The sequence below is a fragment of the Vombatus ursinus genome, unplaced genomic scaffold (genome assembly GCF_900497805.2).
Source record: "Vombatus ursinus unplaced genomic scaffold, bare-nosed wombat genome assembly UNPS02014772.1, whole genome shotgun sequence".
NCBI lineage: Eukaryota > Metazoa > Chordata > Mammalia > Diprotodontia > Vombatidae > Vombatus > Vombatus ursinus.
In genome coordinates, this window is record NW_020954550.1 from 21,479,164 (window position 1) to 21,504,665 (window position 25,502).

Consider the following 25,502-nt stretch of genomic DNA (forward strand, 5'->3'; position numbering starts at 1 on the left):
ATTCATTATATGAATCACCATGAAAAGTAACACCTATATGTATATGGTATTAATAATGATGATGAAACCAATCACACCCACTTTTTTAGACAAATGATGAGAAAAATATTTTTTCAGAAACTTCTATGAAAGGAAAAAATGTTACAATGGGCACCTCAGACATACTTACCCAAAAGAAAATTTCCTTGCTTCCAAAAAGATCTGGTTGATCAACTCTCTAGTTGGAGCAACAATAATACACTCTGGTTCCTGCTGATCTTTAAAACGACTGGCAGTTACTCCATCCCGCATCATATGAGCCAAAATTGGCAAAAGAAAAGCTGCCTAAAGGTTAATTGTAAAATTTACAATATTTTATAATATAGTACATTTCTCCATGGAAAAAAATTAAATATATTTTCAACAGGGAAACAGAAAACCAACTCAAATTTCTAAAGAAGAGACAACATTTAAGGTCTCTATGCTTATCTTATATAGGAGACATGAACTGTCAGTCTTTGATATCTCAGCTGAAAATTTACTTCAGTCATTTATAAACTCAGTATCTTCAATTCTTATCCCATGACCTATTCTTCCATACACAAAGATGGTCACCCTCTTGATTCCACCCGTACTCTCTCCCCACCCCACCAAGTATCCTAATTCCTTAATAAAAAAGTCTCTGATATTCCTTTATCTGGCCATAACCTCTATAATTCCATCTCTCCCTTTGCTTTACCTCTCCTAGACCCACATTCCACATCTTCAATCTTTCTATCCCTTGGTACTTTATAGGTCCATTATCCCTGTTTGGATATCACTTTCCTCCTTTACCAATCTCAATCCTATAACTAACCAATTTAACCACAAACTGTAGTCTAATTCTGAATCCCTCTCCCTTACCACCCCTGATCATGGTTCATCCCCTGTCAATCCTTGTATATTCCCACCATCAACATCCTTCACTCCCACTGCATGACACTCTAGCTTGACAAGGCTATCATACTATGATCTGGTGTTTATATACTCTCCCCCAATTGTAGATGTTCCCTGAAGTTCTGTCCTCGTCCCTCTTCTCTCTCAACTCATCAGCTCTTACATGTTTAATTACCATCTCTAAGCAAATGAAACTTCTATGTCTAGTCCCAGTTTCTCTCCTAAGTTTCAGTTCCATATCACCACATGGCTAACAGACATTTCAAATTAAATTGTTTCAGAGACATTGCAAATTCAAAATCTATCTCTCAAATCTATCCCCCCCTTTTACAAACTTCCATACTTCTATCAAAACCACCACAAGGTATGTAATCTTGGTATTATCATCTCTTCTATGTTGCTTTATCCCATTGCAAATACCTCACCTTTAGATGCCAAAAATTGTCATTTCTCCCTATACAATACATTCTTCACACAGCTGCCAAGCTGATTTCCTTGAGCACAGTTCTGATCATGTCACTTCCCTAACTCAATACACTGTCTAATGCTTCTACCATAATTTTTCTGTTTAGCTTTTACAGCCCTTAACAACCTGGTCCCAACCTATCTCAATAGCTTCATTATACATTACTCCCCTTCCCACAGTCTGAGGGCCAGACAAATTAGTCTTCTTTTTCTTCCTTATATATGTCACCTTATCTCCTATCCTTAAACCTTTGCCCTGGCTGTCTCCCCTGCCTGAAATGCATTCCCTTCTCATGAAACTGCTTTCTTTCCTCAAGACTCAATTCAAGTGGTGCCATACCAATTAAACTAACGGATTACTTTATAGAACTAGAAAATAACAATAATAATGAAATTCATCTGGCAGATGAAAAGATCATGAACATATAGGGAACTGAAATATCAAGGAAGATCAAAAATATAAAGGGAAATGAAAAACAGCAAGTTTGAAAAAGCAGTAACAGCTCAAACTATGCTAGAAAGCAGTAATCACCAAAACATTTGTACTGGTTAAGAAATAGGCTGATCAATCAAAGAGATTACCTATATAATATAGAGAAGCAAATAAGTGCATAAGTGTAGTTTTTGACAAACGCGAACATCCCAGACTTTGGGGCAAGAACTCATTATTCAACAAAAATTGCTGGGGAAAAACTGGAAAACAGCCTAGCAGAAACTAGGTATAGACCAATATTTCACATTGTATACCAAGATAACTTCCAAATGAGTTTATGTCTTAAGACATAAAGGGTAACATAAAAAAATTAAAGGAGCAAGGAAGAAATTATATATCAGATCTGGTTTGTGACTATAAAATACAAAGAGAATCACAGAAAGCAATATGGGCAATAATGATCACACAAAATTTTAATGCACAAATAAAATCAATGCAGCTAAAGTTGGGAAAGAACCAGGTAAATAAGAAGGAAAATCTTTTCCACAAGTTTCTCTAGTAAAGGTCTCATTTCTAAAATATATATGGAACTGATTCAAATTTATAACAGTAAGAACCACTCCCCAATTAAGGATATGAATAGGCAGTTTTCAATGGAAAAAATTCAAACTACAGTCATATAGAAAAATATTCTAAATCACTACTAATTAAAGAAATACAAATTAAAACTACTCTGAGGTTTTACTGCATACCAATCAAGCTAACAAACTTGATAAAAAAGGAAAATGAAAAATGTTGGAAGGGATGTGGAAAAACAGGTACATTAATGCACTGCTGATGGAACTGTGAACTTATCCAACCATTCTGGAATGCAATTTGGAACTATGATCAAAAAAATCTACTAAAATCTACACATCCTTTGGACACAGTAATCCCACTGCTGGCTCTGTACCCCAAAGAAATCAAAGAAAGAAGAAAGGGAATCATATGTACAAAAATATTTATAGCAGCTCTTATGTGGTGGCAAAGAATTGGAAAACTGAAAGGATGCCCATCACTTGGTAAAAAGATGAACAAGTTATGGAGGATGCCCATCATTTGGGGAAAGGATGAACAAGTTATGGTGTAAGAATGTGATGGAATACTATTGGACTGTAAGAAATGATGAAAGGAATCGTTTCAGAGATGCCTGGGAAGCTTTGTATGAACTGATACAGAGTGAAGTAAGCAGAATTAAGCTAATAATTTATAGAATAACAGCAATATTATAAAGACGATACTGTGAAAGATTTAGGAACTCTGATCAGCCCAGTGACCAATCACACACAATTCCAGAGGATTCGAGATGAAATGTATTACCCATCTCCTGACAGTGATGGTCTCAAAGAGTACAGATTAAGATATATTATTTTTTGGACATGATCAACACACAAATTTGCTTTCCTTGACTATACACATGTGTAAGAGGTGTTTTGTTTTTCTTGCTTTCTCATTTGGTGAGGGAGGGAGAGCAGAAGAAGAAGGAAGGGGAAGGGGGGAAATGTGGATCGAAAAATAAAGTATAAATTAAACAACTCTGCAAACATTAAAAAGGACTCAATTCAAGCATCCTCTTCTTCTACACAAAGCCTTCCCTGATTCCCTCTAAACTATTAATGCCCTCCCTTGCTTAAATAACATGTATCTTCTCTTTATATTTAACCTATATATTTATGCATGTGCATATTCTCTCCCCCAACAGAAAATAGATATCTTGAGAATGGGGATTTTTCTTTTCTTTTAAATTTTATCCCTAATGCCCAGCATTGTACCTGACAGCTACATAGTAGATATTAACAAATATTTGTTGACTACGTGATCTACTAGCTAGTTAGGAAGAAAGATGAAAATAAGATAGCTTTATTCTTTAAAAAGACACAAATATAACCTGAGGTTGATCATCACCACAGGATGTCTTCAGCACACTCTTCTAAAATGACATCTTCTAAGGTAATCATAAAATCATCACTCAATATCCTCCTGGATAATCTCTTTCTGGGTTTTTGTGATAATGCTCTCTTGCTTCTCCTCTTATACGTCTGACCACTTCTCCATCTCCTTTGTTGGCTCCTCTTCCATATCACACTACCTAATTTTGGCTGTACCTCGAAGCTATATTTTGGTCCTTCTTCCATTTTCTCTCTATAATCTCTCATTTGGGGACTTCATTGCCTCCCACAGATTAATTATCATCTTTATGCAAATGACTCCCAGATCTACATTCCAGCTTCAGTCTCTCACCCAAGCTCTAGTCACACATCCCCAATTGTTCACTGGTTATCTCAAACTGGATGTTCAAAAGGCTTTTAAAAATCCAACGTATCCAAAGCAGAACTCATCTTTTCTCAAACACTAGCATTTTAAACATCCCTATTTCTGTCAAAAAAAACCCATCATCCTTTCATTCACAACACTGGCCTTGTCTTTGCCTCCTTCCTGTCCCTCCTCATCATGCCATGTCAACATGACAAATCCTGTCATCCCTTCTACCTACTCACACAACACCCATAAATATAACTCGGGGTCTCATTACCTCCTAAAACTAAAGCTACTACAATAGTCTAATTGATCTCCATACTTCAAGTCTTTCTCTCTCTCCAATACATCCTCTATACAAATGGCAAAATAATTTTCCTCAAAGATATGATCATTGCGCTACCTGACTCAAATGGAAGAAGTAGCTCATACAGCAATGAATCAAATAATGGGCCTAGAGTCAGGAAGATCTGAGTTCAAAACCAGGCACGGGCAGTCACTAGCTATGAACTCTGGACAAGTCACTTAACCTGTTTGCCGCAGTTTCCTCAAAACTGTAAAAATGGAGATAATAGCACCTATCATACAAGGTTGTAAGAGCAAATGAGATATTTGTAAAAAGCACTAAACATAGTGCCTGGGACATAGATGCCATATAAATGTTTATTCCTTTCCATTCTCCCTTCAAGTGCCATTCTATTACCTCTGAGATCAAAGACAAGCTCTTTTGTTTAGCTATTAAAATCTTCCATAGCCTGGTCACATACTGTTTGTCCAATGTTATTCATGACTCTCTTTACACACTCTACTGTACAACCAACTGGCATTCCTGCTATGCTATGCCTCATAGATGACTTTCCATCGCTTATTGAAACCTTTGCGCTGGTTATCCTACATTCCCAGAATGTATTCTCTACTTACCTCCATCCCTTAGAATCTTCCTTTATCTTCAAATGCCTAATCAAATGTCACCTTATAAATAAAATTCTTCTCGATTCCCCCAAGCTGTTAGCATTCTCTCTCAATTATTTCATATATATTAATATATGTACATATATTATCCTCCCTCCAGCTCATCAAAGAATGACTTCTTGAGGGCAGAACTGCTTTATTTTTTATTTTGTATTCTTAGCATCTAACATATTACCTAGCACATAGCAGGCTAAATACATAGGGAGACAAAAAGACCGAGAGAGACTGAATTGGAAGACAAATATTCTAAATGCAGAGCACTGAAGGAGGAATCCATACACACATATTATCAACTATGTGACCTTTTCTTAGACAAATAAAATTCTGGGCTCCCGTTTCCTCAGCGAATCATATCACTATTATTCTTAATCATCTCACCTCTTTTTGTTACAGTCCTACCCTATAAGCCTGGTGGAAGTACAGAGAATGAACTCCATAATCCGAGATAATTTCTCCAGGACCCAAAGGGGCAGATCTGAACTTCTTATTCACCCTATCTTCCTACTTAGCTCCAAATGATTCCAGGACTAACATGGCTTCGCTAGACCCCTTTAAACTAAGATTAACCAGCTGCTCCTGAATCTAAATAAGTGGGAACAATCCACAACAGATGCTCCCAACTTCCTACCTTTTTGTTTGCCGTATTTCTTACAGATATTAGTTTCTGTTTCCCAAACTCTTGTGTTTAAACTACAATATTGTGTTTTAGATATTACCACCTTCTACAGATTGGACATTCATTAAATAAAAATAACCTCATTAGATTGAAACAATCTTAGAAATAGCTTAAGCTAAGTACTCAGAGCCCAACAAAATTAGGAATTAAAAAGCAAAAAAGCTATGTACAACATTTTTATATTGATTTTATGACAATCTACAGCAAGCTGATATTCTTCCTTACAAACAAAACAGAATCAAGGTACCTATAACAAAATTCTTAAATCTACAACATTCAAATATAGTACAAGACACATATGAACTTACAGTTTTCCCAGATCCTGTCTGAGCACAAGCCATCAGATCTCGCCCTGCCAGTGTAATAGGAATACTATATTTTTGAACAGGAGTAAGTTTAGTATAACCAGCTCTAGTAATGTTGTTATTGAGTGTCTGACAGAGATCAGCTTCTTCAAAAGTCTAAGGAAAAAGTACAAAGGATGAAATTATAGATTATATTCCATAAATGTGTTCTTAATCACATATCATTCACATTTTCCTTAAAAATTTAAATCCATTTAAAATCCTAAAGTTATGCTACCAATTTTTCTTATTCTAAAAGTCATGTCCAAGAATCTTACTGCTTGCCAAAATTTCTGAAACATCAACTAAAACCACACTCTCTCCTGCTCTTGAAAGAAGTTAAGATTTTGGAATTCTTGGAGAATTTATGCTTTTGGCTTTCAAGAAACTTTTTAAGGTTTTCATATTTGAAAGAATATTTTGTCCATGTTATCATAAAATGGTACAAAACTTCATTTTAAACAGCTCATCTGTTCCTAAATTTCATACCTAACACACATGATATAAGTCTGACATTAATTTCGAGAAATGTATTTTCAGATACTAGTCATAAAAAGACATTAGGAAAAGGTTTGCTTGGTAGCAACTATACAAAGTATAAGTATACTAACCAATATTGCTGGCGGAGCATCATGCCCAGATACTTCCACAAGTATAGTATCATATTTGTCAAAGTTTATGCCAGTCTGGTAGTGTGCAAAGATAGCATCTTCATTTTCAGGTGGGGGAGGTGGTATGTAGGTCACTTTTGGTCCTTGAATAGAAAATAAACCAACAGTTATAAAAGTGACAAGAGGAATGAACTATTGACTAGAAAATGTAAGGAATCAGAGATATGTTAAAGCTAAGTAAATATTAAAAGTTAAACAGAAAACCAAGTTTTATACGCTTCTTTGCTCCCCACCCTTTTATAAAGTCTTTAATGTTTAAGTAGAAAAAATTAACTGGTTTAGGAAAATAAGCCACTGTATTTCAGATTTTACAATTCCTTCATAAGACTTTTAAAAAGTTATAGAACTCTATCCACGAAATGTTTGTACATTTATTGATTTAATTAATGTGCTCTTGAAAACCTATCAATGTTCTAAATATACTTTCAATTTATATAATGTAACTATAAATAAGGTGAACAAACCTTGAAAGTCACCACTTTCTCCTTCAGCCTCTGATTTCCAAGTGTCTTATTAAGGGATCAAAAAGAAAGGAAAAAGAAAAAGAAAAACATGTTTCACAAATTCAGGAATGAAAAATCATCACAATAAAATCAAACAAATGAAATCACTTCTATAAAATTAAAGCTTACTTCTTCCAGAACCTGCCACTACTTCTTCGTTGAATCCTTTGTAACCACCTATTAAAGCAGTTAATAAAATGGTAAACATACAAGATTACACACATTTGAGATTGCTCCTTATTTTTTCAATAATCACTTCTGCTCAAAAATTAGACAAGTATCTTTTAAGCACACTATCACTCAACAAGTGTTTGAATTCAGTATCAGGAGTAGGAACCCACATATTAATCTGCTTAGTATCCAGAAATGTGTTGAATTTGGCATCCTTCCTGCTTGCACCAGGTCAATTATTATTCTCTATTCCCTAAGGGCATACTCCAGAATTTGTTTTTCAACTGGAAGGAACCCCAGGAAAACCAAAGAAAGTTTTCCTCTCAGGTACAGAACCACTCGACAAAACAACAAGATAGTCACAAAAGGAATACAGATTGGGATAGACCTAACAAATCCTCTCACCTGGTATTCTCCAAAGGGTACAACCTAAGTAATCAGACAATTTGCCACTAAGGGAAAAAAGCTTTGTGAACAGCATCACATAATGCATGGGAAGTTCTACTAGCAACCATTAAAAACAGTGGTACGTGGTTTTAATTGGTCCTTCACTAATAATTTCTGTAATGGAAAACCCATTAAGTAGGGAAAAACAGAAGGGAAACTATATTAGAAAACCCATGAGAAAAAATATTAGAGAATCAAAATAAATGTTGCTCATTTTTCACAATAAAACAAGTCAAAACAAGTTCCTCCTAATCTGAAAGGTTTCAGCATTTTAAAAACTTCCTTATATGGCTTGCAACAGTGCTTAGTATTTTGTCATGTAGAGCTATTTACTTCTTCAGCTACCTACAGGCCAAATGCCCTATCCCTTCAACTTAATATAAAAACATTTGTTTCTAAGCACTACCACTTCCCCACAAGAAGTTAAGGCAGAAGAAGAAAATAAGCTGAATGGATAGCTTTTATTTCAATCTGAATTACTGTTATCAAATTTTAAAGTTAAGCACCCCACCGCAGACCTCACCTCTTCCACCAACACTTCTGCCTCGGAAATTGTCACCATTACCTGAAAAGTATTTGACAACAATCTTAAATTTTTTTAATTCTCCTCAACCACACAAGCCAAAATGGAGGTTTCTATTTCATCACTGCTGGGCTGATAGAAGGAATTAATCACTCTAATTCTTCTACCTAAGTTTTCTTCTATTTATGTATCTAATTCAAACTTTTCCTTATATTTAAATCTCTCCACTACTATTGTGCTCTCATTTTTCATTTACTCCCAAATCCTATCCATTCCTTCAATTTTCTTTTAATTTCATTCCCTTGACACTGGTCCATGAGACTGCAAATGCTTTCATATCCTCCTCCCACCTCAATGATTTTAATCAACTTTAATTTATAACTGAAATTAACTTGTAGGTAACAAACAATGCACAGTGCATAGATTAAAAAAAAAGCAACAAAAGTTTTCTTAAACCAAATACACAAATACAAAAAGGCAATGAGCTACTCTTCTTTACATTTAACTTCAGTACTTCAACAGAGCAAAAAAATAGCAAATGAAGGAGAACAGGGAGAACAGTCTGTATATGTTTTGCCATAGCATATACACTATTTATTAAAACTAAATAATGAAGAAATACATACACACACAAAACTTTTATCAATAAATTCTAGATTCTTACCTGCTGGATCAACTAATCCTGTTCTTCTTGAATTAAAAAATCCACCAGGGCGTTGAGGCCCATCTTCTCGTTCAGATTCATTATCTAAATTTTATAGATATAAAATGTATTATATATTTCAAGTACATTATATTGTCTGATGCTTTTCAAATGTTTTTAAATCACTTAACTGTATGTAAGATTATTTATGTTTAAAATTTGTCTGAAGACAATCAGAAGCACATACAATTAGCTGCCACATCTAGTCAATCTTATTTAACAGCTCTAACTTAACTCTGCCTGCCCTCTTTACTCGATTACCTCTTCCTTGGACTATGGGAGAGGTCTATCCATTTACCAATCCACTTTCCACACAACCAAAATAACAATGAACAGGCATTGAATGACAATGAACATGTCATTCCCTGTGAAAAGAACTTCTAGTAAATCCCTAGTGCCTCCAGAATAAAATCAAAACTCTTCACCCTCAGTATTTAAAGCCTGTCTACAGCCTGGCTCTAGCCTAACTCTTCAGACTGATTTTACATTACACCAACTTTGTGCTTTCTATATTCCAGCAGAACTGGCTTACTGGCTTTTCCAACCAGGCATTTCATTTCCTGCCTCTATGCCCTTGCAAGGCCTGTCCTACAGGCCTGGAATGAAATCTCTGCTCACCTCTGCCTCTTAGAATCATTCCATTACTTCAAAGTTCAACTCCCTTCAACTGAAGGGAGCTATTCCTGACCTCCCAAACTGTCAGTGTTCTCTCCCTGCTCAAATATTCTTACATAAATATATCTTTATAAGTGGTAATCACCACTCCACATCCCTCAACTGAAGAGATGCTACTTTAAGTCAGGGCTTTGTTTTTCATTTTGTCTTTGTATCCTTAGCATCTTGTATAGTATCACCATTCTGGAAAGTGTTTAATGAAGTTTTACTATATGAATAACCTTTTGAGTTTAAGCAGATTGGGGGAATAAGGTTTTCTCCCCAACAAATCTCAAAAAAGATTTTTCCACTAATTCTATAGGCTGAGAAAGTTATCTTCTGCAGTTAATTTCCATGAGAAATAATCTTTCCCTTTTATAAAAAGAAATTCTTTAATATTAATCAGGACTGGTCACATGCAGAATCATTGAGTCAACCAAGTTCACACCTCTCACCATCTTCGGGGGCAGCTAGGTGGCACAGTGGATAGAGCACCGGCCCTGAAGTCAGGAGGACCTGAGTTCAAATCCAGACTCAGACCAAATACTTTACACTTACTAGCTGTGTGACCCTGGGCAAGTCACTTAACCCCAATTGCCTAAAAATAAAAAAAAAGAAAAGAAAAGAAAAGACCTCTCACTATATTCATGTTCTCCAGAATGTACCCGTGCAGCATCTTACTCTGGCCAGTTCTCCATGAAAGCAGGCCATGACCACAACCCAATCCCACTACCTCTAAATCAAAAACATTTTCTTGCTTTGGCCTCCAAATGATCCCTCCTCCCAAGAAGCACATGGATTTGAGTGGTGATTTTCTGGATGCAATACCAAAGTGATCACTCAAGACTATTTTTGGCAATATGGCAGACAAACAGGACCTTAGAAGAATTTCTTAAATCACACCATGGAAGAAAGTATTCTGTTTTGGGACTATCTTTGAAAACTCTGAAGACCTGGTTCAGTGTTCAAATCAATTATAATTTTCAATCATTTCTGTGTATGTACATTTTAAAAAAACTTAACAAGAAACAGATATCTGGGCAGGCAGCACATGATAATGGTTTTCATAAATTTAAAGGGCTGTCATGTAAAAGAAGGAGTACATTTATTCTGTTTCACTTTAAGGAGAGAACCAGGACTAATAAATAGAAATAAAATTTCAACTCAATCAGAATTACCCAGCAATTACAGTTTTTCAAACAGAAGAATTATGTAGTAAGTTTCCCATCAATGGAGGTATTACAACTGGGGTGGATTATCACTTTTTGAGATGTTTCAGAAGTGATTCCTCTATCAGAAAAGGACTGAACTGAGCTGTAAAGAACCTCTCAACTCCAATTCTAGAAGGTATTTTAGTAACATCAATATTAAATCAAAGGTGGCACACAATTCACCACTACTAACTGTGAGTGAGACCAAATCCTCCACGGCAACCTCGGAAACTGCCACGTCCACCTCTTCTTGATGACCCTGAAGCTTCTGTATCATTTCCATCTTGATAACCTACAAAGTTACAACAAAACAAAAACCTGTTATTTTGGTTCATGGAATTTAATTACCATGTAACTATATGACAAGTAATTACAAAATTATAAACTATTATGGAAGTGTCCAATTTTAACTACAGTATACTCTCTACATTTACATTACTTTTCTTACACAATTTTTCATTAGTAACATGTTACAGCCCACTCATGCACACTGTGCATTATCACCACTGCCGTTTGAATGAACAGCAACTTTAATTCTTTGGAGACTGAGAAATTATATAATATACACTATCAATGGAAGAAAGTTGATATGATTTCATTCATTTTCTTTGTTCCAGGGAAAAGCTTGGAATCATTAAAAGCACAATTTTTTATCAAGGTTAAAATGGATGATTCCTGTAAGCCTGGACACTAAGTCTCAGATAAGTCCTAATTTATCATTGCAAACAGGAAATTATTTTAAATTTATTAGACAATAAAATGTACCAATAAAATCACATTCTCTTTGGAACAAAACCCAAAAAAGTCACATAGAAACCAAATGAATACAAATACCCAGGGATAGTTTGATATTGAAACTGCATATAGGCCTTTTTAATGGCAGATTTTGCAAAAATCTGCCTTGGAAATAGACCAACTAAAACGGACTGATAGTCATTGATCCTTAATTAAAACCCATTACAGAACATTCACCAATTAACCACAAACTGTGGTATGCTATTAAAAATCTCTCTATTAAATTCACAGATTTCCTTATTCTCATTTGACAGTGTCTAACTAGGGAGTGGAAATGATAGATTACCATGATAGAAAGCAGGAGGTTTACATTTTTCACGTAAATAGTTATACATATGAATGGGCATAATTCACCCAGATGGCTGGCAAGTTAAAGGAGCAATATTCTTAAGTGCCACAAATTGAAAAAGAGTTTAATTTAACTACAGGAGAGAAAAACGGAGTTATTTCCTAAGTCTGTACCAATGGTAAGTGTGATTCCTGTAAGTTAAAAAAGTTTTCACCTTCCCTTCTCCCTAAGAGGAACAGCAATAGATCTAGTTGCTTAGCTTAGCACCTGCAGCAAACAGTTTAATTGTCACACACTTCAAATCCTACAAAGCACAAATTGAGAATTCTGGAACTTTATCCAAAACTCATGGGATTACAGTAAATTCCTAAGAAATTTTATTATTATCACTCTTAAGAGCTTCCAACGATATTTGATCTCAGTAAAGTAGCAGTACATAAAAGAAAATCACAAAAAACCCAACACTTTTTATATGATCAAGAAAACCCAACAGAAACAAATAGAAATAGAAATTTTATTCAAAATAATCATAGATTATATGAAATATAGTTAACTTATCAAAACATAAATGGAAACTGTATGAATACAATTACAAAATACTCTTTATTTAAAAAAAAGAACCTTAAAGACATTAATTGCTCATGGTTGGGCCTTCTTAATCAACTAAAAATGACAATACTAATTTACAAATTTAGTGCCATACCAAACTACCAAACACTTACTTTATAGAACAAAGAAGAAATAATAACAATTCATCTGGAGGAATAAAATGCTAAAAATCTCAATGAAAATTATGGGGGAGAGGGAAGGTAGGAAAGGAGTTCTAGCAATTTAAGTTAATAGAGAAAAAAAAAGTTGATCAGTGGAACAAATTAGATTCCCAAGATCCAGAAGCAATCAAAACAGAATAGTTATAATGTTCAATAAACCCAGAGACACCAACTACTGGTTAAGAACTCGGTATCTGTCAAAAAAAGATATTTGGGAAAAGTGAGAAATAGTATGGGAAAATTAGCATAATACTAAAAGTTTACACCACATACTATGATAAGCTTCAAATGGATATATGATCTAGATATAACAAAGTTAGGAGATCTTTTACCCCACAGATAAAGGGAAAACTCTTAACCAAAAAGATATTGAGATGACAAATGATAAAATGGATAATTTCAAATACATAAAATTGAAAAGATTTTACAGAACATCATAAAATTAGAAGGGAAACAGTCAACTGAGAAAGAAAAAGATTCATCAAGCTTCTATAATAGTCTGCTAGCCAAGATATACAGGGAATTGATATAAATGTGTAAGTTCTATTTCACAACAGACAATGGTCAAAGGAATAGCAGTTCTCATAAGAAATGTAAGCTACGAATAACCATATTAAAACATGCTCCAAATCATCAATAAAAAAAGAAGTATAAATTAAAACAATGTTGGGGCATTACCTCACACCCATAAAATTGGTTAAAAAAAAAAGACAATTAATGAGAGGACTTGTAATTTTGGTGGCATGATAAAGAGTTTCTACCTTTCTGGAAGGGACTTTAGAAGTATACCTTCAAAACTACTGAACTGCAGAGCCATACCGCTACTACGCATGACCCCATGGGAATCAAAGATAAGGTATTTTTTGTTACAGCAAAGAACTAGAAACAAAAGAAGTTCCCATCAATTGAGGAACAGCTGAACAAATTAAGGTATATGAATGTAATAGAAAACTATTGTGACACAGAAATAACATAGGGGACAGAATGAGAAAAACTTGCATGAACTGATACAGAGTGAAGAATGCAAAACCAAAAGAACAATATATACAGTGACTAACTACAATATTGTTAAGGTAAACAACTGTGACAAGCTTAAACTCTGATTAATGCAGTAAACTGAGCACGGCTGCAGAAGCCTGTTAATGAAGGATGTCTATACAACAGGTGGTATAGACGACAGGTACTGAAAGAGATACATTTTCAAACAGGACCAATGTGTGAATCTGTTTTGTGTGACAAGTTATTTGTTACAAATGATTCGTTTGAGGGGAGAGGAATAGGAAGAAGTAGGAAGAGAAAATGAGATTTAAAAAAGACAAATAAAAAGCATATGAACAAAGTTTTCAGATGAAAATATTAAATCTATAGTCACATGAAAAAATGCTCTAAATCACTATTGATTAGACAAATGCAGATCAAAACAACTCTTGAGGTACCATATCACACATATCACATTGGCTAACATGACAAAACAGGAAAATGACAAATGTTGGAGAAGATGTGGGAAAATTGAAATACTAATGCGTTGTTTGTGGAGTTGTGAACTGATACAACCATTCTGGAGAGCAATTTGGAACTATGCCCCAACGGCTACAAAACTGTGCATACTCTTTGACCCAGTAATAGCACTTCTAGGGCTGTATCCCAAAGAGAGCATACAAATGGGAAAAGGACCCACATGTACAAAAATATTCATAGCAGCTTTTTTTGTGGTGGCCAAGAACTGGAAATTGAGGGCATGTCCAACAACTAGGGAATGGCTGAACAAGCTATGGCGTATGAATGAAATGGAATAATATTGTGTTATAAGAAATGATGAGCAGGAAGACTTCACAAAAACCTGGAAAGACTTATATGAACTGACGCTGAGTGAAGTGAGCAGAACCAGGAGAATACTGTACACAGTAACAGCCACGTTGTGCAATGACTAATTTTGATAGATTTAGCTCTTCTTAGAAACGAAAAGATCTGAGACAAATCCAAAAGGCTCATGATGGAAAATGCTATCCACATCCAGAAAAAGAACTATGGAATCTAAATGCAGATCGAAGCATACTATTTTCTCTTTTTTTCTTGTTTTGTATCTTCTTTCTCATGGTTCCTCCCTTTGGTTCTAATTCTTCTTTACAAAATGACTAATGTAAGAATATGTTTAATATGAATGTATATGTACATATATATGTAATGTATATAAGCTTATATCAGATTGCATGCCGTCCTGAAGAGGGGGAGAAAATTTAGAACTCAAAAATCTTATGGAAGTTAATGTTGAAAACTAAAAATTAATTTTTTTAAAAGTCCAAAAAAAATTCTGATCCTTATTAACAATGCTTATATCTTACAAAGGAAAGCAAGCTGAGAATTTATTCTGTCCTTCAACAGTTGCTGAAAATGATGCCAAAGCTGACACTTCATTAAAATATTTTAAGTTTCATTTAAAGCTTTTAAAAAATGTTATCAATACATTATTTCACCCCAAAAATTTGATGCATTCCCAGCTGAATATGCAATCCATGAAAAGTATAACATAAAAGTGACTGTTACTAATAGATACACCCTCATTTCAGCAGTTTTCTATTTTATAAAATATTCACGCCTTATAATATCTACAATAGTAATTGCTAGCATTTATATGGCATTTATGCACAAATATTTAATTTTATCCTCACAGTATCCCTGGGAAGAAGGTGCTATTATTATCCCCATTAGAGAGATAAGGAACTTGAGTCAGAGGCTAACTGATTTATCCAGGGTTACACAGCTAGGAAGTGTCTAAGACTGGATTTGAACTCAAGTTATCTTGACTCCAGGTTCAACACTCTATCCACTGCATGACCTATTTGCCATATGTTAACTTAAAGTTATTCACAATATTGTCCAATATCTTCATCTGAGTTTTCTAGTCATTTTGAGTTGTCTTCATTTACAGTAACTGTAGCAATTGTATATAAGTGCTCTTGGTTCTGCTATGTTCACTCTATCACTTAATTGATTTCTTCCTATATTTCTTTAAAAGTTTTCTGTCATTTCTTATGGTGTAGTAGTATTCCATTTTATCTACCTACCATAATTAGTTTAGCAACTCCCCAATCATGGGGCACACAGTTTGTTACCAATTTTTCCTACTACAAGTAGTATCTAATTCAAATTCTCTTCCCTAAAACAGTGAACCAACTCAATAGTTCTACCAACCGTAAATTAATATGCTTATTTTCCAGAATCCCTATAAATATTTTATTTTTAAGTTTTTTTGCCACATTTGCCAAGAGGATATCTCAAAAGGATAATTCAGTGTGCATTTTTCTGGTCATTAACAATTTAAATCTTTTTAGATAGCTGATAATTATGTTTCTACTTTTGAGAACCATTTGTTTATATCCTTTGACCACCTTAACTACTGAGGAATGTCTCAATTTCACAGATGTTAATTTCCTAAAGATTCTGGGATGTCAGACTTTTTAAGGAGAGCTGTTTTTATTCAAAGATGCTCCCCAGTCTGTATTTCTTCATCTTATTCTAGCTGCATTTATTTTAATACAATCAAAAATAATTTTAACTGATAGGCTTTCTTAATATCCTCAATGTCAAGGCTAGTTACAAATTCATCCCTTAGCCACAGCTGTGAGATATAATTTGCATGCTACTCTTTTAATGTGAAACTTTTTATATTTAGTTCATTTAACCATTTGGAACTAAATGTGGTACATAATGCTGGTCTAAACGTATTTTCCACCAAACTAGTATACAATTTTGAATTAAGTTCTTTCTCAACATTTTATGTTCTTGACTTAACCGAAGAGCAGACTATTATAAGCAAATGGCTGCTTCTAATCTTGCTTAGACCCATAAAATCAATCAACTTTTTTCTTTTTCCAGTACCAGATAGTTCTGTCCATTTGCAATTTAATACCAAACCATTTTGTTCATTATTTCCTGAGACAATATTTCTTTTTCTTCTTCCCTATAAATGATATTTTGCTTAATTCCACAAAGAATACTTTTGGTAAAGATATAGCATCAAAGATACAAATTCGGGTAATATTTTAATTTTTACTATACTGACCAAGCCAAAACTTTACACAATGGCAATCATTACTATCTTTTTTTTTATTTCTCTGAAAAATGCTTGGGTAATGGTGTTTAAACAAGTTTTGTGTCTATCTTCTAACAATTCCCAGATACTAAAAACAGTTCATTATTTTCCATATTGTTCTGTTTTCTTCCTGGTTTTTATTAGAAAAATACAGAAATGGCAATAATTTTGTTTTTATATTTTATACCATGCTAATTTTCTCAAATAACTCATTCATCACTTTTCCCCATAACTTTCTATACTTAAGGAAACCATTTTACTCAAATGGTGATAATCTTGTGTCCTTTTTGCTAACGCTTACACCCTAATTTCTTTTTCTTATTGTATCGAGGTCTGGAATTTCTAGTAACAATCCAAATAATGGTGACAGCAGACATTATTGTTTTATTACTGATCTTTTCATTCTCTAATTCATCCCTCATATAGCAAGAATATAACTATTCCTAAAAACACGAATCTAACCTTGTTCTCCTACTCAAATATTCAGTGGTTCCCAATTGCCTCTCAGCTAAAATACCAAATCTGAAGACTGTTACAAGTAGCACAATTAACAATAGTGCTGAGCTTGGAGTCAAGAAGACTTGACCTTTCAACCCTGCTGTGTGATTGTAAGTGATTTAACCTCAGCTTCAGTTTCATCTGTAAAAAGAGAACAACTCAACTCAATGGCCTCTAAAGTCTTTTTCCACTCTCCAATATGGTTTTCAATCTATTTTTGCATTGTTAATTCACATTACTTCCTTTCATGCACTCCTCATTTCATTCAAATTATTCAGCAGTATAGCTGTTCATGATAAATAGCATATCATCTGCCCCCTCCATGCCTTTATAAAGGCTGCCTCCATTTCTGGAATGTGCATATGAATTTCTTCATCTCTACATCTTGCAGCTTTCTCAAAAAAAGCTCAGGTACCACTTCATATAAGACGCTTTCTTGAATCCCTGTAATTAGTGTCCTCTATTTACTTATCTACATACATGTTTAGCCCTTCAGTAAAATGTAAGTTCTATTGGAGGAAAGATTTTCATTACTTTTCTAAGTTCAGTATTGAGAAAATAAACATTTAGTATAAACACTTGTCCACTGAATTAAATTATTGCCAAAATTGCCAGTATTTCCCCATTACAAAGAATATTAACTCTAAATTTTAAGTGGTTTTGGTCATATTCAAGAAGTCTTTTTATTCCAGTGCCTCATAGTGTTTAATATGACAGAGTGACTGATTTCAAAGACTTTGCTTATTCTATTAATATAATGTATTTATTTTAGTCACTAATGATTATGCTGATTGTTTTACTAATAGTGAACTATCCTTATGTTTCTGGCATCAATAAAACCTGGTCACCATGAAAAATTTATTTCTATAAACTCTTTAAATTCTATTTAATATACTTATACCAATACTTTTGACCTATAAATGGTATTGTTCTATAGTTGTTATTCTCTACTTCATCCCTCCCTATCTTCGCAATCAAGACCACACTTGTCTTACAAAATAATTTGGTACAATGTTGACTTCTTCCATTTTTTAAAAAGTCTCATATAAGGATTATTTGTTCCTTAAAGTTTTCACAAAATTCACTTACAAATGCATCTAGATATTGAGTTTTTTTCTGTTTGGCTTGGTTCAATTTTTCTGGGCGATGAAGTTTTTTATGTATTTCCAGTTATGTTAATGTTTAGAATTTTTTTTAGCTATTCATCTATTCGGTTTAGGTTTTTACTTTTATCATATAATTTAACAAATTAATTTCTAATAACTACTTGAGCATTTATTATTTCTCTTTATTCATTTTCAAACTTAGTTTCACTTTTTTTTTAAAAAAAATCAACTTAGATAATGGTTAATTTACTGTGTTACTGTTCAAAATACCTTTATACAGTCTGTTTATTTTCAATTCTGTTTCTCACATCTTTTAATTTTCCTAATTCTTATTGTGAACATTTTTGGTTTGTTAAGTGTTTGTTTTTTTTTCTCTTTAAAATGCATGCTCGGGGCAACTAGGTGGTGCAGTGGATAGAGCTCTGGCCTTCAAGTCAGGAGGACCTGAGTTCAAATCCGACCTCAGATACGTGATACAAGCTGTGTGACCCTGGGCAAGTCACTTAACCCCAACTGCCTCACCAAAAAAAAAAAAAAGCCACATAAAATGCATGCTCAACTCATTATATTTTTTTGTTAAGTATTCAGAGATTTAAATTTTCCTAAAAGGATTCCTTTATCAACATCTCAACTCTTGATACATTCTCTCAATATTTTTTTTGTTTCTATGATCTAGTCTCCAGTATCAATTTTTTTTCGTCTCCATTAAGGTCTATATTTCTTGTTCTTTTAACATGTCCTTTGTTGATTAAATTTTTATTTTGGCTTGTAAAGGAGATTTTTAACATTCTTCCCTTTCTGCATTTGAGTTCTTTTTGCCCCAGCCTAATAGTCAATTCCTGCTAATCACCCATGGCAGCCTGAAAAATACATCGCCAGAAGACTCCATTGACCTAATAGTTCTTCCAAGGTTTTGGGCAAAAATCTCCTTCTTATCTTTCTTTTGGATTTATTACGCTTTGCTAGAAGAACATGAAAGTAGCGTGGAATTAGTTTTATAATCTGGACCACTTCAACACATCAATTAGCTTTTTCTTTAATAAAACAGCTGCTATGTTTGCCATTTTGTACATGTAACTTCATTAATAATATTCTTTATCTGTAACACCTCTAGTCATAATGTAGTTTTCCCACTTATCTTTCATTGTTATCTGTTAATGCCTTATTAGAAAAAAACCACTATTAATTTTCTTGGATTTAGCTAAAGCATAATAGCCCTTGTGCTATTCTATATATCAGCTATTGTAGCCATTCATTTGAAATCTGCATCAATGCCTATGCTTTCAATAAATGTACTCTAAGCATCAAATCAATAAACTATCAACAAATGGGTTTTGATTCCTAATCCATTTTTTTTTAATTTTTGCTTTTTGGTGAGGCAATAGGGGTTAAGTGACCTGCCCAGGGTCACACAGCTAATAAGTGTCAAGTGTCTGAAGCCGGATTTGAACTCAGGTCCTCCTGACTCCAAGGCCGAAGCTCTATCTACTGCGCCACCTAATCCATTTTATAATTTGTTTCCTTTTTATTGCGAAATTCGGCCTACGAACACTAAAGCTTGCATGACTTGGCTTTCCTCCATTAGACCTTGTTACGTTGCCCTATCCCCTTTGTATCAACTACTTTGTCTTATTAATCCAACATCATTTCCTGCATTAATACATGGTCACACATCTGCCCTCACCAAAGATGGATATAATTTTCATTTTTTAGAAATTCTAATATTATCTATTCACCTCCCCTCCCCTGACCAAATTTTATTTTTATTGCTATAATTCAAGTCCATTTTAACTCTTTCCTACTTAGTCAGGAATGTTATCTTTCCCTCATACCCCATACCTCTGTTTGATTAACCTTTACTTCTATTCCATTTCTAGAATTCACCTTTTCTCTAACTATCTTTTCTGCCCTTCAGATAATCTACTTCTATCTGCTCCCTTTTCAAAAGATTATTCCCCAAAATTCTTAGTGTTTGCTTTTTCACTGACCCTTCTACAAGGTATGAGAAAACCCAGAATAGATTTATCACCTCCTTACATCACATTAATACTGAGTCATCCATTACTTCTTACTTGCATTCAATTCCAGACTACCCAACAGCTTCAGTTGCTTGGTCAATGTGCACATCAAAGGCTCTTCCCTGTTCTAGAATTCACAACAGGGATAAATTAAAATTCCTGTTTACTGAAGAGCCATCATTCTCATGATAGATCACTATGCTTGGTTATACAAGACAGGTTATTTTGGAGATATATCTCAACTTCCCTTGCATCACATTGCAGCCTCTTATATTCCTTGCCCTTGTTGACTAGTCTCACACAAGTTGAATTCACATGTAAATTGCCTCCTCCTGGCTGCCAGCATGATTCCTTCATCTGAAGCTTTAAAATTTAGTTACATTTCAAGGTGAGTTAAATTTCAGGTACTATTCTATCTCTGTCCTGTCAATCTACTGACTTGTATTCTAACCTCCATCTACCATGCTTTCGGACAGTATTTTTTAAATTTCCTGAAAATTAGTGGAACATCTCATTCAGGATTACTTCACAATTGTGAAATTCCTTCTCCCAAACATAGCACTACCAATGTTATCTATATTTTTGACCTCTAGACTAATCCCTACAATACCACAATACCCTCTGATATCAACCTTGATACGATCTAATTAAATCCAGAGAATTCAGAATGTAGTTTCCTCCCTGGGTTAAGTTTTTAAAAAGAAAACACTATTTCAAAGCACATAAATCCCAAACTCCAAACTTGACTGGCCTCTGAATATAGTGTATTATTAAATCAGAGATGTTCATATTAAGACAACTTTTACCTTTTCCCCCCTCATTTCTAAATGTTCTACAAAAAGCAGAGACAAAGAGGTAGGTCAAAGGTAAGGAGATCTGTTAGAAAATCTGGTGACCACAAAAGTAGCTCTTGTTGATCTCCAAATTCAGAGTTTCTAATTATGAATATCAAAAATATGTGGCATTGATTCTGAGAGGAAAAATTCCCAGTGATCCTTGCTCTAGCAGTCTGATCCAAAATCATAGTGCCTAGAAAAGTGGTGACAACTAGGCCTGTACCTACATCTACATACCTCCTGGCAGCTCTTGGTACTACCTTCATTCATACAATGGTTACATTCTGCTATGAAAGTGAAGACCACGGAAAGGGAAAGGAAGGACACTCTTGGAAAAGGACATAAACACAGTACCAACTGTCAATTACCAGGTATCATATGCCAAAGTCTGTATTATCTTCCAGTTCCAGTCTGTCATACATATCATCAGTATAGGTCTGCTTTTCTTCAAACCAGTCAAGTTATGGATTATGGATCATATTTCTTTCAACTGATACTAACAGAAGGTCATTTGTACATTATGTTATATGATAATAACAGTAATGATAATAATAATAATAATTTAACAGCTAGTATTTATATAGCACTGTGGGGCAGGCACTGTGCTAAGTGCTTTACAATTATTTTCTCATTTGATCCTCACAACAACTCTGGGAGGTAGGTGCTCCCATTATTTCCACTTATAGATGAGGAAAGTGAAGCAAACAGAGGCTAAGTGATTTGCCCAAGGTCACACAACTAGTAAGTGTCTGAGGCTGGACCTTCCAACATTAGAGGTCTCAGTTTCTATGGTAGCTATGTTCAAAACAAATGAATACTCAAGACTACTGATTCTAAGTTGTTTCCAGTGAGAATGTACCAGTGTCCTTCATAGTTTCAAAAATCAAGAGCTCTGGTAAAAGGATAAGCTAGAACTGAAGAACATCTTTCTCTACAAGCCATATTCCATGTTTCACAAAGAAAAGCTCTGTGCATCTGAGTTATCTTCAGGATACTTAAAAGTGCTGGCAATACTCAAAAGTAGCTGCTATTAAACAACTGGGCAAATGTGAATGCAAGAAATGTGAAGAATCAGTGCTTTTAGAGAAGATAAAGGTTCTATAAGCTTAGATACTTACTAATTGTATATGCTTGGAAAAGTAACTTTAAAACCCTATATAAATAATACTACAACTATCAAAAAACTCTCTATTCCTACAACTGCATAAAGACAGTAATTCCACATACAGCTTTTCCTCACTATCAATACTAAAAAAACTGATTGATTGAACGTGATGAAAGACTACTGATCAGCAGAAAATAACTTATCACCCGTCCTCAGAGCCAAAGTCAACTTAGATTCACCTGACAAAGACTCAGAGGATCTGAAGCCTGTAGTTGGCAAAAAAAAATAATGCAAACACCTAAGAAGTACAGTTCCTGTAAATTCAGAAGCAGAAGGGCACCTGCTAAATATGTTCAAAGACATATTGTTTTCTTGTAAAGGTTGTCTTCACCACAAAAACTCATTCCCAGTCTGTTCTTCTAGAATCAAAGTTCTGCTACAATACACCTACCTAAGGGGTTTTTTTTGGGGGGGGGGAGGGTTGTGTGTGAAAAGTAAAGCTTCTCTCACCTACAATGAATTCACTCTACAACTTATCAAAACTAAACACAAAATAGACTTACCACCTCTTCTGGTGAATCCTCTGCTCCTTGTCTGATTATCTTCATAGTCATTAGATTCTTAAATGACAAATTAATATATCACATTTAAGCAACACAACTGAAAGAAATCATAGCTTTCAAATGGAATTATTATTCCATTGTTTCTGACCTAGTCCCACTGCAATCAATATGTTCATGTATACATATGTAGATATGTACAAATGTAGACATATGATCATATCTACATTTCTCTAATATTGAACTTTTTCTAAATTTTTAAGAAATATTGCCATGGTGTCTCAAAATCTATACCAATTTTACCAATAACTCTTTAGAATGGGGAGAGGGTTAGGCAACAGAAATAGATGGCACAGATGATCCTTAGGGTGTTTTGTTCAACCTCAAGTGAGGAGTGAAGTTCAAATACTTTCTTTTCACAATATCCTTTTGGCAATTTAAAGTAAAATATAATTTATTTGATTTTGTTTCATTAGAGCAAAGAATCCTTAGCTATTAGGGCTAACAACAAGGCTATATCCTTATTTTAACCTTATTTTTTATGTGTGTGTGTGTGTGTGTGTCTGTGCTCTGTGTGTATTTATACATCCTTATTATAACAAGGTCTTGCTGCTGACTCCTACTGGGGTTTTTCTTAAGTACATAGCACCACCCAAAAAAAGTACCCAGAAGATGTAATCCACTGGGCTGACAATTCGCTACTAGCAGAGACTAAACAATGAATGGAATTAAGGAATGGTAGTTAGATAGGACCAAAGGAAAAAAAACTCTAAAAGAGATGAAGAAAGGAAAGTAGGTAAAAGTACCTCTTGCAACAGTCCATGACCAGCATGGTTTAAGTCAAAAAATTAGATCCACAGAAAAAAATCTTCTAGCTTGATACCTAAACCTCTCCTCAATAGCATGCCATTGAGGATCAAGACAATTCCAACCACACATTTAACTTCTGATTTATTAAAGGCTTGGAAGGAAAACAAAAGAAAATGAGTATCTTACAGAAAAGGAGATACTGGTCCCAGGTTAGTTTCATATTAATCATTTAATAACATATGGATCATGGGAAATCATGCTTATCTATAAAAGTTACTAATCAGCACTTGTATGTGTGTGTATACACACATACCTATTCATACATACACACATATAATCTCCATTAGGCCAAGATAGTGGGGAAAACTCAAATTTCTGTAAAAAGTGGCTCAGGGAACATAAGGAAATAAGTGAGTGGAAATGTGGCATCATAAATAAGTAGCTTAAGGAACAGAGATTAACAGAGTGTCTAAAGAATAAAAAAAAATCATTAAAACTTTCCCCGAAGGCCCAAATGTCAATCCTCTATTACTGTTGTTTAGTCGTTTTCAGTGGTATTCTTTGATCCAATTTGGTGTTTTCTTGACAAAGATACTGGAGCGGTTTGCCATTTCCCTTCTAGCCCATTTTACTGATCAGGAAACTGAGACAAACGGTTAAATGACTTGCCCAGAGTCACACAGCTACTAAGTATATGAAGCCAGATATGAACTCAGGAGGATGAATCTTGCTCACTCTAGCTTTCCCACTTTATCCACCACACCACCAAGCTGCCCCAATTCTCTATTACAAATACACTATTTTTACATACGTTGCCATAGGCATAGAAAGCTCAGGTCTTAACAGTGCTTACTTGATTCTATTCTATTCTATCTCTTACACTCTTCTATGGTCATTCTTCCATGAATTCCTCCCTTTTTCAAGCCCATTTTATACACCAATTCCAAAAACTTGGGCAGGGGAAAAGTGTTAACAAACATGTCTTTGTAATTTTCAGTATTAATTAGCAATCTTATAGACAGTGATGATTTCCCATAATCTATGTGCTCTTCAATGATTAGCTTGAGGCCAATCTGAAACCAACGGATTTCTAAACATTAAAGTTATTTTTATTTTTGAATCCCTAGTCTCATTTTGGCAATACAACATATTGAAAGGGTCGTATCCACAGACTACTTTTATGATCATAAATTTAGAAGGGATGCAGGGAGTTATCTAGGTCAACCCCCTCATTTTACAAATAAGGAAGCCAAAAAAAGTGATTAACTGACACTTAAAATAGAACTTTTAGTTTGCAAAGCCTATTTATATGCATTATTTCATTTCAATATCACAACTATCTTTTGATAGAGGTGACAAAGGTAATATTATCTTTAAAAGATTAAAAAAGAGATGCTAATTGACTTGTTCATAGGCACACTATTAAGTAATAGAGGTAGAATGTGAAATCAGGTCTTCCTCATTTCAAATCTAGCACACTATTCACTAAACACACTGCCCTACATATGCAGACTAATTTTCTACAACCATAACCATAAATCTTTTCCAGAATACTATTCCTGAGTTTCCACTGAGAGGAAAAGAAAGTAATTTCAATCTCAATTTTTTAAATTATCTCAGCAAAGGTAAACTGGGATAC

At 34.3% G+C, this 25,502-nt stretch overlaps 1 protein-coding gene across 4 annotated transcripts in view; it reads right to left on the reverse strand.

The window, feature by feature from the left end:
• DDX4 (DEAD-box helicase 4) overlaps nucleotides 1–25,502 on the reverse strand; it is a 60,802-nt gene that overhangs the window by 21,614 nt on the left and 13,686 nt on the right. For all 4 annotated transcript variants that reach the window (XM_027863571.1, XM_027863574.1, XM_027863572.1 and 1 more), the window contains 9 exons: nucleotides 23,057–23,113; nucleotides 11,177–11,275; nucleotides 9,080–9,163; nucleotides 8,416–8,457; nucleotides 7,404–7,451; nucleotides 7,236–7,280; nucleotides 6,712–6,854; nucleotides 6,065–6,217; nucleotides 170–324 (listed from right to left, as the gene is read on the reverse strand). In XM_027863571.1, coding sequence (XP_027719372.1) covers nucleotides 170–324; nucleotides 6,065–6,217; nucleotides 6,712–6,854; nucleotides 7,236–7,280; nucleotides 7,404–7,451; nucleotides 8,416–8,457; nucleotides 9,080–9,163; nucleotides 11,177–11,275; nucleotides 23,057–23,113 — 826 coding nt within the window. The remainder of the gene's footprint in view (nucleotides 1–169; nucleotides 325–6,064; nucleotides 6,218–6,711; nucleotides 6,855–7,235; nucleotides 7,281–7,403; nucleotides 7,452–8,415; nucleotides 8,458–9,079; nucleotides 9,164–11,176; nucleotides 11,276–23,056; nucleotides 23,114–25,502) is intronic.